This window comes from Nelumbo lutea, chromosome 8 (genome assembly GCF_056320005.1).
Source record: "Nelumbo lutea isolate HS-2025 chromosome 8, American lotus-T2T, whole genome shotgun sequence".
Lineage (NCBI taxonomy): Eukaryota > Viridiplantae > Streptophyta > Magnoliopsida > Proteales > Nelumbonaceae > Nelumbo > Nelumbo lutea.
Genome location: NC_142691.1, coordinates 46,652,728 through 46,666,971, shown reverse-complemented (window position 1 = coordinate 46,666,971; position 14,244 = coordinate 46,652,728). Strand labels below are relative to the sequence as shown.

Below are 14,244 nucleotides of genomic sequence, written 5' to 3'. Positions count from 1 at the left end.
AAAAGATATATGTAGTGATGAATAAAAATGTTACTATAATAATGTTTATTGTTGGAATAATAATTACAAATTAATAATATTACAAATTTCATATGAGTAGCATGTCTTTTCAATTGTTGAAACTTGAAGTTTTTCACAAGATTGACTAGAGTTGATCTATTATTGATAAAAACCCACTAGATGACATGCTTTTGGAATTCTTGAATCAAGTAATAATGTGCACCCATAAACTAGAAAACAAATTGTAATTGATTAGATTAGAACCTTAAGGAAACTAAATCCTTAAAAAATCTAATTTTGAAGATGTCACAAATGTTGATCATTACCTTGATAAGTCAATATATTGTATTTTACCAAAAACACAAGAAGGCAAAACTAAGTTTGCTGAAAATACCACTGTATTATTGATTGATCTTGCATTACATAGTTGCAGCCTTTATATAGGCATGTAAACATCATTATCTTATAAGGAAGCTCCTAATCTTATAAAGAAACTCATAACTAATGATTATCTTATCAAAAAATACATAACTAACAATGATCAATTTAATTTAGGAAAACAAATCTACTTTGAAATAGGAATTGTTTTATAAAACTACAACTAATGACAATTAAGTATAAAAAAGTCAAATTAAACAAAACAAGACAAAACAAGCCCAACAATCCTATAAATACATCTTAACATTCGAATTTGGCCTTTTTTATCATGTTCATGCGCCAATCCCATCAATACATTTTATGTCGTGGATTCCAAGCTTGTTCTTTAAGATCCAAGCCTTGTTCATCGTTTTGCATACAAAGATTATCCTTTGTGAAGGTTTGGAAACTTCTAGAACATTCTTAGAATCTTCTAGAACAACCTCTTTGTCACGCACTTCCATAATTAATCCTTGTAAAACCTCTTTCATCCTCTGTGTTCTTACCCTAGTCACTAAACCATCGATTCCTTGCAAATGATCTTGAGATTATTTGAGAATATTAACTTGATCCATTTGGCCAGCACCTCGATCTCCATTAATTATCATTTAAAAAATATATGATGTGACGTCATATTTTGTGTAAAAGACCTTTCTGATTTTTGAGATCCTTTTAACATGGAAACTTGAACTTTCAAAACTACAGACATTTTGAGAGTATGAATTGATTTTAAAGTAGAAATTATAAGACAAATGTAATAATTAATAAATAATTTTTTGACTTAATAAGATTTACTTATTTGGAATTATTAATGTAAGGTGTTAAGTGTTACCAATTTTATGTAAGTTTAAGCCATTTCGCCTAATGAAATTTGAACTTGTTCAAAAGGTTGATTAGAAGTTGAGTGATTGTCATTTGACTTGTTCAAATATATTTCTATACCTATCAAAAATTAGCCTTTTATTATTATTATAAAGTAATAATTACATTAATTTTTTATTACAAATAAAGAGTTACTATATTTGCCTACTAATTACTGGTTAATTTTTTTTTTGTAACAACAAATTATCTTTATCTCATATTAATGTAGCATACCAATCTCTTCTCTTTGAGTACATTTCTAACTAATTTTCATTTACAAACATGAAGGAATTATTATGAGAAAATAATAATGTCTTAATTTCTTCAATGCTTTATAAGTATTAAATTAAAAATTAACTCATATTTAATGATACACTTGTCGTTCTTAATTGTTTTGTTATTAATTCTTTTTTCTATTTGTTTCTTTCTATCTTAAATATATTTCCCTTTTCTTTTCCACACTTACATTTACATAATATTTGCATTGTGTTCATGATTATTTGCTATTTTTTCATATAATATTTAAAGATTTATATAAATTGTTATAAAAAAGCAATAATCTTAAGGGTAAATCTCTGAAACTATCTCTACTATTCACGAAATTGACACACGGTACCTTTAAGTTTTTTGAAAATTGTCCACATCCTCCCTTGCTATTACTCGAGCGTCGGGTCTCGGATGGATGTGACCCACGTGATTGATAATTTTGTCCATAATTTCTAAAATACCCTTTATGTTCAAAAGTACTCTTTTAGTTTTAGTTTGGGCTCGTTGGCTCTATCAACACTAGACCAATAGGACTGTTACTTGTCACCAGCACTAGAACTGCGGTGTAGGGCTGACCGATGTCCTATTACTAGTCACCAGCATTGGACCGTTGTTTGTCAGTGTCGGTACCGTCAGTGTAGTGAACAGTTATTTAAATAGGGTTTGTCACCGATGTTCTTTTACAGAACGGCAATAGTGTCGTTTTTACTTGTAGTGTTGGTGCCATTTTTAGTGATCCATGGAGGGTTTTGGAACCGGCGGTGTTTTGGAATTGTGGTGTGGGGGAGTATAACGACAGTGACCAATGGCACTACGGTGTGGGGGAGAAGAGAGAAGAATGGCGATGGGATTTTGAATAGATGTAGTCACTGACTAGCATATGTTCGACGAAATGCCCAGCCCCCCACCCCTTCCACCCCATATGCCAACTCACCCATATGTGACGTTTAATATGGTCTTCTAATGATTGCAGGTACACCAATTGTGATCCATCACCATGAATGTGGTGTGTCCATGCGGTGGAGAGTGTGTCATTGTCGTGGCTAGGCATGGAAAGTTTGAGAACGTTGGCCCACAATTCTGTGGGTGCCACTACTATTTAGGTTATTAGTTAGGTAACTTTTTAATTTTTTATAAACTTGTTCATTGTTAAATAACAACATGTATTTGTTGTAGTTTGCCCTTGATAAACAATGGAACTTTTTCTTATGGAAAGATGAAACAATGATGTGTCCCTATGGCACTAGACTATGCAGAGTGTTCACATAGAAAAAACCTAGCAGCCAAGAGAAATGGTTCTAGGTGTGCGCAAATCCTCATGTAAGACAAAAAAATTGTTAATCCATAATTGTTTTGTTCAATGACTTATGAAAATTCAAAAAATTTTGTAGGATGCAGGTGGTTGTAAATTCTTTTCATGGATAACACCGGTGGATAGTGTAACCATGAAAGCAGATGATGGTTTAGGACATTTCGGAATAAATAAAAGGTCATCTAGGGACACATTGGACGAAATTGTAGTAGTTGTACAATTTGAGAATGATAGTTTGGATAGGATGTCCGAATTTTGTGATAAATTATTAAAGCATATCAAGGATTTATGCATAAAAGATTCATGATGTGGCTTTCTAATTTTGCATTAGTGTTTGAAGGTGTCTATTTAATATGTATAGACGACTTTCATACCCCTTTCTCTCGCTCTCTCTTATATTTTATTGAACAATTGTGGACCTTTTTCTATATTGTTAAGTCTAATACTACAACATGTTTATTGTCCAATTATCATTCTGAAACAATTATCATTGCTATCTTGGCCATTAAATAAGTTAAGCCATCATGCTTTTATGGCATGAATCTTCAAGAAATTGACACGCAGTACCCCTTCTTTCTTTTCTAAAGTTAATTTCAAATCAGAAAACATTTTATTTGAGTCATACCCATAACAAGTATTATATTTGACTCACACCCATTACCTATAATATATTCTTAATGTGGTTTATCTAAAAACCTGTAATATATTTGACTCACACCCATAACAAGAAGAAAAGTGTGGTTGAACCTAATAATCCTTTTCTATACAGTAAGTAGCATGGTATAGACCTGTAAGAAAACAAGTTGTTTCTTGAATCCATATTCATGGAATGGAATGGAGCTAATTTAGAATGCCCCGTCATCTAACCAAATTGTCTCTTGAACACTGTTTAACTTTTGATCTATTAGGAGGCCTAATGGAGACATAATAAATTAAAAGTTCTCTTGAATGGTGATATAAACAGTTTTTATGTCTACAATGTACCTATAAATTCTGAGATATTGGATGCCTTGTGGAGACATAATGGACCAAAGACAAACATTTCCTTCTTTGATTTTAAGGATTAATAGTAGAAAGAAGACAATTAAAATTGAATAGAATAATAACACAACCATCACAAATAAGTATAGGTTTAAATATACATCATCATAAATAATACAACCATAACTCAATGTATCTTCCACTTCCATTAGGTATGTCAAAATAGATCAAAGTTCAAGATATAACATGGGTGTGTCAAAATATATCAAAGTTCAAAATACATCAAAGTCAAAAAAATAGCATGGGTGTGTCAAAATATATTCACAAAATAACACAACTGAAAGTTAGATGTCTTAAATAACCCATGTCAACATATGGGCCCTCTCACGGCTGGGAGTATCTCAAATCCTGACTATTTTATTCCTTTGCCTATAGCTGTGAGTATTATACCACTTATTGCATTAGTCTTGCATGGTGTGGCAACCATCCAACCCAAAATTTTTTTTGTAGTCATCCAAGAACCCATTCCTTGGACCTGCAAGGCACATGAAGACTTTCTTGAAACCTCAAATGTGTCTTTTTCTAAGGCAAGTGGGGCATGTTACTTCACAACAAACCTAGGGTTGTTTGCAAATAAGGCTGTATGGTACTAAGAGAGTACTGCATACGATTCTGCCATTAATCCCCTGATGCTATCAACAGCCTTAAGCTTAACCCTATGTACTTTCCTCCAAGTGACATATATCCCATACATTTCTTGATTTTAGACCTAAGCACATGGCTTTACATGTTAGGATCAACTCTTAATAGTCATGTATATGTTGACCTTCAATCTTTGTTGATAACCATGTATTTGTTGCCTCCCAATTTGTAGTCACCTTGATACAACTATTTGTATCATTGAGGGTCTTCACTATGAACTTGCCTCCATCATGGCTAAGGGATGCATAAATCCTCTAGCCACAGTCAATTGCAAAGCAAGCCCTAATAACCTACTCTTCTCATTTTTCTTTCTTTTGATTTTTATACCCTCCACCACACAACACTACCCCAATGCTTACCTAAGCTCTTTCACAGAAATACCAACCCGGAATCTTGGTTTGGAAAAGTCAAAATCCCTTGTATTGCCCATTTCCCTTGGATTATCATACTCACTGATAGGATCATATTCAAACAAATCAGCACCACCACCATCATGTATACCCTCATTACCACCATCATCATCTGAATCCTCATGATCCCCAACATCATCATCCAAACCCTCATGATCCCCACCATATTCATCTTCAAAATCCTTACCATTACCATCTTCATAATTCTCACCATCATCATACAAACCCTCAAATTCTCCATCATCAACATCATGATGACCATCTAGCCCCTGATCATTGCCATGGATATCATCAACTATACCTCATTTATCATCAACTACATAACAATCAATATCATCATCAACTTGCAATTGTTCCTTTCCCTTTCCACTACACCTATCATCATACAAACCCTTAAATTCCCCATCATCAACATCATGATGACCATCCAACCCCCTATCATTGCCATGGATATCATCAACTACACCTCCTTTATCATCAACTACATAATAGTTAATATCATTATCATCTTGCAATTTGAAGGGATAGGATATCCATAACATGGATGCCCAAAGATTGCGGAATAAGGGAGCAAATTTCAAAAATTTTTCTCTTCCTTCAACTAGGAATCAAATTCCCTATTTAGAAAATCATATTTTCAATGATCATTCTTGAAACATAAAATGAATCAGATCTGAACCAAAAGGAGTAAGGAAGGATAATACCTGATACAGAGAAACAGTATCTCCTAATGGAGGTGTTTATGCCCAACGAATGATCCAAAATCTGCTCCCACTGAAGATGGTACAATGCAGGGTGGAGCAGAATCAACAGTGTTCTTCCAAAACAACTTGACCCTTCGCAAAAATCAACTGAATGGCTTGTGAATACAACTCCAACCAATATTTTCTCCAAAAGATTGGTATCAAGATCAAATCTTGATTTCTCCTAAGAACTGGATATCGAACTACTAAAGGCGACGACTGCAGGAGGAGGCGGCAAGAGAGTATTTTGTAGGGTGCAGAATTCTCTCTTCTAGTAATCTCAACTCTGAAGACAAGGATCTCTGGATTGTATTGCATGTCTAAAGGTTGCCACCCCCTCCTCCTTTTATAGACTTAAAGGGATCAGCTCCTAATCCTATTAGGAGTTGCTAATCCAAATCATATATGGATAAGAAGTCCCTTTTAAGTGATAAGAGATAATCCTTATCTTATCTGCAAATCAGATCAACCATCTCCTAATCTAATTAGGAGGTTTCCAGATTTAAATCTTATTTAGATCTTTGACTCTCTAAGTGGATAGGGTCTGGGCCCAATCCTATCAGCTGATCCATTTCAGAATTTGCCCCTTAAGTGATTAATCAAATTAGCCTAATTCAAAATGGGCTTAAGGCCCATTTAAGGTTATGTATTCATTTAACCTCTAAACTACTGCCCAGTTGAGCTTCCTTGTATGGCGTGGGACCCTAAAATTGATCTACACATCAGCCACATGGGTTCGGCCCAATCTTTGCTACAAGGACTGACCAAGTATACTGTTATGGACAATGCACCCCCTGAAACCCATCTCATGGTCTCTATGGGCCCAATACTTACCTTAAGAGGTCCTTGGGCCAAGCCACCTTGTAACACCCAGGGACTGTGGGTAGATGCAAGATTAACCCATCAGGTATTATCCTCAATGGTCTTACACTTAACCTCTCAGCCCATAATGATCATACACTGCCTAACAAGAGAGGACCTCTCCCTCGACTGCAAGGAACAGTGTTGCACTCTTTTGTATGGATCCCGGGAATTAAAACCTTTTACAAATCATTTCGAAACCATAATATATATACTTTTATATACAAAATGTATTTTGCAAATCAAATCTCAACGATTGAAATCGGCTGCCATTATGATCAGTGAGAGTGCATCCCTGATCATTACCTTTGTCCGACAAAGGGGTTGATTCTGTCACTATGATCACCCACTCAGATGAATTCTCAGACTGTCCCAACATACATAGGTTTTGACCCCCGTTAAGGATCTCACTGAATGGTATATCAAAGACAAACCAATTCGACACCTAACGCAATATCATAATCGAGTCTAGAGGTCAGGTGTAACTTTCCAGTTTTGCCCATCAATCTCCAAAGTCCAGGGCAATACTGGAAATTTGGTCCAGTTCAAAGATTCAAGTAATCCTACATTGTATGTGCCTAGGGTCTCATCCCGGCAGCTAAGACAATCCACCCCAACCGACTTGGTGGCACCACAATGTCAGCCTTGTCAAGATAGGTCTCCCCGACCGACCAACTAGCTGTGAACATTCTAAACTAACACGAGTCTCATTAAGTGTCCAGTTTAAGGGTATTACACAGAAACATACCAAGGAAACATAAATCAAATATGCACTTTTATTCATTTACAATAAACTCATAAAGTACTTCATCTTGATTGAAGCTAAGGGCATACAAAACTGTCTAACACAATTGTTCTTTCATTTGCCATTGCACCCATCATCATACAAACCCTCAAATTCCTCATCATCAACATCATGATGACCATCCAACCCCTCATCATTTCCATGGATATCATCAACTACACCTCCTTCATCACCAACTACATAATAGTCAATATCATCATCATCATCTTGCAATTGTTCCTTTCCCTTGCCATTGCACCCATCATCTATACTAACACACTTAGTTTTTGTATAAATAACATTGAACATTACCATCACGACATTCACAACCAAGAACACATAAATGCTCATCTAACTCCCATCCTAGTATTTTGTAGTTAATAGTCACCATGCTTTTAGGAGGTATAGCAATCAATGAATAAAAGCCATTTAAGATGTCTAGATAACATATTCTGTCACAAGTCACATTACCCACTGATGAAAGGGTGATTTGGCACGACCTAACAAGAAGGGGACACGTAGGCACGATCTGATCGAATGATGACAACTCAACCAGGCAAGCCCAGTTCGCAACATTCACAGTTCGGGTATTCAGCCACCTCGGCACCCAATCCATTTTTGGACTGAAGAATCGAAGTTCCAGCTCAGAACTAATAAGCCGAAGCGCCACATAACCGACTCCAAAGGCAACCCCTACAGATCCCGAATCTCTTGAGGTCACGATGAGCCAATAGATCCCGAATTTCTTGATATCACGATGAAAACTTATCCCGGTTCCGCCCAAATCAGAGGTAGACGATAAACCTTATCAACGTACTGCTCTCATTAAAAAATGGAACCAACCTTATCTCCACAGCCCGCAGATCCCGGAGCCTTTCTGTAAGGCCCACGACTATTCCAGTATATAAAGACTCGAAATCTCAAGGCAAAGGTACGCGTGATTACTCTACTCACTAGCACTCAAGCTTTCAAACATTCAGCTAGCATTCATACCATAATTACTGATTTAAGCATCGGAGCGACCTCGTCGAATTAGCTACCCCGGGTTCTCTAATACACTGTTTTGCAGATCGATCCAACTCATCGTCCATCTGGAGTTCGGATCGCCCTCCAGCTAGGAGTAGTCAGATCGCGCTCCATCACCCATATGTCCAACCTGACCATTTTTGTATGATACTTCCCATCAGTGATCTTCCAATGACCACCATAATTGATGATGAACATGTATCTACTCCCATCCATCACCTACATCATAGATAGGGACAAATATAATTACAACATGTTGATTATAAGATAAAATATGATGATTATAAGCTACTGATTCCACATGATTACATACATTCTTGATTTGCATACAACATAAGCTACACGATAAGCTACAATATAACCTACACCATAATCTACAAAATAAGTTACACTATAACCTACACCATAAGCTACATTATGAGCTAGAACATATAACCATATACAAGCTAAAACATAAGCTAAATTCCCCATCTATAACATTCCAATCATGGGCCCTACATTTATTTATTTACTGGTATTGACAGTTTTATGTGAAAATAGTGTTTCAGACATTTTGTCGAGCACCTGGACCTACGTGTGGATCCCATGTGTATGAATTAAAGCAGACGCATGGGTCCCAACACACCACATATACCCATGTTTGTGAGTGGTCCCCCAAAACCTAGCTATCTACCTTAATTCCAAGTGTCGTTTTACCCGAATCGAAGGGGGGGGGGGTTGTCAACAAATCTTTGTGAGTGCTCCCCAAAAACCTAGCTAAAAAACACATAAAAAAGTTGGACCATACCTATGTGATGATAGAAAACGCATGCTTTTAAATAACTCATTTTCGAATCCCACTGCAAAATGGTGAAAAGTTGTAAGAAAAAACTCAAAGAACTAGCTCAGAGAGATGACAAATGTCGTCCTTCCACTGAAAAAAAACATGATGGAAACGCATAATTTTCCACATAAACCTGTTGTGCACTGTTGTACCATTTGCCAGAGTTTGCAGCGAAAGTCATGGAAGATGATTGTAGATCTTCTTCGCTGGAACGATGATATCCTTCTCTGTTGGAACAATGATAAACAACTTTCAGGCGAGAATAATCCTTTAATCGATCTCTCATTAAGGAAGGATAAGAAAGTAATTTGCAAAATGGGTTCAACCTAGCTGAGAGTTAATGGAAGGGTAAAAATATAAAATCAACTTTTTTTTGTCTCGATTTAACGATGATGACAATTGTCATAAAACTTAAGGGTACCACAAGACAATATCTAAAGAATAAGGGTACCGTGCGTCAATTTCGTGAACAGTAGGGGTAGTTTAAGAGATTTATAATATTTTGACATAAAAAAAAATAATGAGACATTTTTTCCATTTTTGTCCTCTTTTTTCGGTTTATATTGTATATGCTTTTCTTAGCACAGTAATCAAGTACTAGCGGGGGCGCCCGTGCTCAACACGGGTGAGTAATAACGAGTAAGTGGGAGAATAAAAAAAGAACAATAAAAGCTATAATTGTGAGATCCGAATCCGGGTCTATAATGTAATGAACCAATTAATCTATGAAAAATATATATTATATAACAAAGAGAAGAAATACAAAGTTTATATGCATGAGTACATAAACAAACATATAATTCCCAAAAGAAATACAAATTTTATATGTATCATAATGGAACCATCTTACAAACAAAACAAAGTCATCAAGCATGCTATTCATCTTGTGAACCAACAAGTTTTGTAGAATAATATCTTCAACATATGAAACTATCGTCAAGGGAGCACTTACCATAATAGAAAATGACAAAGGCAACGGTTCTTCCTTCGAAGCAAAGTTCATGACATTTTCCAGTTTTGGAGGATCAAGGGTAGGGCTAGAGGAAAGAGTAATGTATGGTCGAGATTCCATCTCAATAAGCTGGGTACTGATCCGGCGACGAGCAAGGACATTCCAAGCCTTCAAGACCTGATTTTCCAGTGCAGGGGCGAAGTAGAGCTCAACTCCATAACCTTGTGCCATTTTCTCGATTCAGAACTCAGAAAATTTGCAGCCCAGAAACGAAATTTACAGACCTGGATAAAAAAATGACGCACCAATTCAACAAAAGAAAAGCATACAACAAAGAGAGCCGCGTAGTTGAGATGAAACAGAGATAGAAGAACCCAACTGAATTTTTGAAAAATAACGAAGGGCAGCTTCCACCACAACAAGTGTAAACCAAAAGAAGAGAGAAAGGGAAGATTAAAAAAGGAAGGAACCCGATAATTAAGCGATAAAGAACAATTGAAGAGGTGTGGAATTCTTTGATTTAAGTGGGGTGGTCAGAAGACTCAGAAGTCAGAACACACAAGGGACAGATCGTCATAGGGAAAATTCGTAAGAGAGGACAGAAAGAGGGAGGGTAGGGGTAGAGCTCTCAAGAACCCAATCGAAGCCTGGTGTCACCACCGCCTCCACCACCTGCAAAACACGAGAGAACAGATCAGAACTTAAAAGCATCTCATCATATACCGCATTCTCTCGTCTTGTCTGAAATCTGCGTGCACTACATGTAAACAATGAGAAGGCAAAAATGTTACTGAAGCCCGACAAAACTATTATAACTGAACCACACCATATCTGGCCTTCTCTCACAGATGATCAATGGATGAAGGCAACTTCAAAATATTTGAGAGACCTAATTAATTTTTACCTGCCAATATCCTGTATTGAAAAAATGTGCCTCTGTTCATGTTTACTTATTTGTTGCTAAGATCTTCTATCATGCAGGTTGAAGTTGCATTGAGAGATCTTATACTATCAGATTATGCCAAGAAGAATAATGTGAATACTTCAACTCTTACCCAATCTGAGATTCGTGATATAATACCAGGAGCTGAGATTACTCCACCTTCACAACAGAGGCAACAGATAGTAGAGATTGAGAAGCAGGTAATATTTAGCTCCTATGCTTGAATAGAATTGTCTAAGCTCGTCGCTTTGCTGATTTGTTGCTTCTGGAATTTCATTTGCAGGCAAAAGAAGCAAGCCAGCATACAGCTGTCACAACAAGGACAACAAATGTGCATGGTGATGAACTTATTGTCACCACCACAAGTCCATATGAGCAGCAGGCTTTTGGGTCCAAAACTGATTGGCGTGTGAGAGCAATCTCAGCCACAAATCTTTATCTCCGAGTCAATCATAATTATGTGAATTCGGAGGACACCAAGGTATTTTATTTACTGGTTTTATTGTTCCTCTTTAGCTTTGAATATGGAGAGCTTACTGACCTTGAATGAAACTTTGTGATAACAGAAAACGGGATACGCATACACCATGCCAAAAAATATCTTGAAGAAGTTTATCTGTATAGCAGATCTGCGTACTCAAATTGCAGGGTACCTATATGGTATAAGTCCACAGACAATCCTCAGGTTAAAGAAATCCGCTGTATTGCCATGCCACCACAGTGGGGACTCATCAGCAGGTCCATCTTCCATCTCTTCCTGAGCATGATTTCTTAAATGATCTAGAGCCATTGGGATGGATGCATACACAACCAAATGAGCTTCCGCAGTTGTCCCCTCAAGTATTTGTTTTCAACTAAGCATGCTTTCTTACCTGGCCGTGCAGACTGCAGGCTGTAGTGGTTCCAGTTCTGTAATATAAAATCAGGCCTTGATTGAGTTTCCATTCTACTTTTACAGGATCTCACAACTCATGCTAGGATTCTGGAGAACAATAAACAGTGGGATGGAGAGAAGTGCATCATCCTCGCTTGCAGTTTCACCCCAGGCTCTTGCTCATTAACTGCATACAAGCCTACACCAACAGGTTATGAATGGGGGCGAGTCAACAAGGATACTGGAAGCAATCCGCATGGCTATCTGCCAACTCACTATGAGAAGGTCCAGATGCTTCTTAGGGAGGGAGGGGGTAGAGCTCTCAAGAACCCAATCGAAGCCTGGCGTCGCCATCACCAATCAGATATGACTGCAACCTCCCATCCCTCTACTTTCAGAAGAAATTACAGGAAAGAGAACTCAAGAAAGAACAACTTGAATCCATGAAGACTTTTCTTCGTTTTAAAGAAACAGGAAAATGAAAAAATACCTTCGTTTTAGAGGCATAACTCCATATCCGGAACAAATACTCTTCGCCTGATTCCTAATCGACGTTCCTGATTCAAGACTGCACCCCGGGTATAAGTACCCTGTGTCAGAATTGAGAAATTGTATGGCTCAAATCTTTAGTATTCTCTTATTTATCACCTGTGTCTACTATTTAGGCAGAATGCCGTCACCTATTTTCACTAAGAAACTGAAAGAAACCTCAGAAACGGAAGAAAGGGGGGAAAGTGAGGAAGAAACAGATGTAGAAATAGAAACAACTTCCGAAACGAACATGAAAAAAAAAAAAAGGAAGTCGTAACAAAACAAAAAAAGTGGTATTGGGATCTTTTGTCCTATATGTGCAAATTGAAATTGGGCATATCTTTACCCGGAGTAGAGCATAAACCTAAAAGGGGTTATTTCCATTTCTATGCTTGCTATATATAATATAGCAGCAGTGTCATTTCTTATTATTCTTTCTTTTCCTTTTCTTACTTTCTTTTCTTGATTGATTTATTTATTGGTTATTGGAAAAGATAAAATAAAATTAAAGATAGATTAAGGATAAGAATGCAATTCAGATCATAATAAAACATTTTCTGGTTTTATTCCGAAAGGTAGGGGATAAGACGAAAAAAAAAATAGAATCGACCGTTCGAGTATTCCAAATTGTGCGGGAAAAATGAGAGGAAGAGAGGCATGGATATATGGTATATATCCATCCATATTGAATTGCAGATACGCCAATGATAGAATCATTTCTGATTGGACCAAATACTGATCCTCTGATAGAGATGAAAAAAGATGGGCAAGAAATCAAATAAGAGGAAACAGCTTTTCGATATAGAAATCGGTATCTAAAAAATTCAAGGGTTCCAGCATAAATGAAAGAGAGAAGGGGATGGCATCACAATGAGATCCTAGTCTCAAAACAAAAAGGGGATATGGCGAAATTGGTAGACGCTACGGATTTGATTGGATTGAGCCTTGGTATGGAAACTTACTAAGTGAAAACTTTCAAATTCAGAGAAACCCTGGAAGTAAAAATGGGCAATCCTGAGCCAAATCCTGTTTTCAAAAAACAAACAAGGGTTCAGAAAGCGAGAATCAAAAAAGGATAGGTGCAGAGACTCAATGGAAGCTGTTCGTTTCTTAGTTCAATTCGGTAGAACGTGGGTCTCCAAAACCCGATGTCGTAGGTTCAAATCCTACAGAGCGTGATTCCGTTCTTCTTAGGTTGAATTACAATGAAATAACTTCACGAATTTGAACATCAACCCTAATTTGACCTCCTACGGATTAAAGAAAGGAGGTCAATCAAAAAAGAGATGTTAATTAATCAAAGGTCCAACTGATCACCGCGTCTGTATTGTAAATATGCAGTTACGAATAATCCAGCCAAAGTAATAGGAATTAGACCTAACACGATTCCAAATAGAAAAACTTCAATCATTTCGATTTGTTTGAAAAAGGAAAAAAGAGAGGTAATATCTATCCCTAAATATTAATCCAAATCGCCCATGAATCTCAATGACCAAGAATTGGTAATTAACGCGGGAAGTAACTATAGAATACCTGGAAGCTCACAGAAGCGATTGGGCGTATTGTATGTGCCAATTGCCATTTAGCTAATAAGCCCGTTCTTGATAATGGTAAAAAAGGGGCTTTGAATGTAGGGGCTGTTCTTATTTTACCTAAGGGATTCGAATTAGCTCCCCCGATCGCATTTCTCCCGAGATGAAAGAAAAGATAGGCAATCTTTCTTTTCAGACTTATCGCCCCACTAAAAAAAGTATTCT

General features: G+C 36.9%; 1 protein-coding gene and 1 long non-coding RNA gene across 17 annotated transcripts; one reads left to right on the top strand and one right to left on the bottom strand.

Annotated features, from left to right (window-relative positions):
- Positions 1-7,312: 7,312 nt before the first annotated feature.
- LOC148843996 (uncharacterized) lies at positions 7,313-14,244 on the bottom strand. 16 transcript variants are annotated; one of them, XM_088960087.1, is made up of 7 exons: positions 14,021-14,244; positions 12,447-12,524; positions 11,624-11,991; positions 10,140-10,811; positions 9,321-9,414; positions 9,152-9,203; positions 7,313-8,583 (listed from the first exon to the last, which is right to left on the bottom strand). In XM_088960087.1, the coding sequence occupies exons 4-7, from the start codon at positions 10,368-10,370 to the stop codon at positions 8,580-8,582; spliced, it is 381 nt and encodes a 126-aa protein (XP_088816213.1). In that variant the 5' UTR covers positions 10,371-10,811; positions 11,624-11,991; positions 12,447-12,524; positions 14,021-14,244; the 3' UTR covers positions 7,313-8,579. The 16 variants fall into 16 exon arrangements, with proteins under 16 accessions (XP_088816213.1, XP_088816214.1, XP_088816221.1 ...); XM_088960088.1 differs by lacking the exon at positions 11,624-11,991 and having other exon boundaries at positions 10,140-10,423; positions 10,519-10,811; positions 14,021-14,219; XM_088960095.1 differs by lacking the exon at positions 11,624-11,991 and having other exon boundaries at positions 9,340-9,414; positions 10,140-10,423; positions 10,519-10,811; positions 14,021-14,219.
- LOC148843997 (uncharacterized) lies at positions 11,563-12,603 on the top strand. Its single transcript, XR_016103867.1, has 2 exons — positions 11,563-11,820; positions 12,041-12,603. It is a non-coding gene; the product is annotated as an uncharacterized LOC148843997 (long non-coding RNA).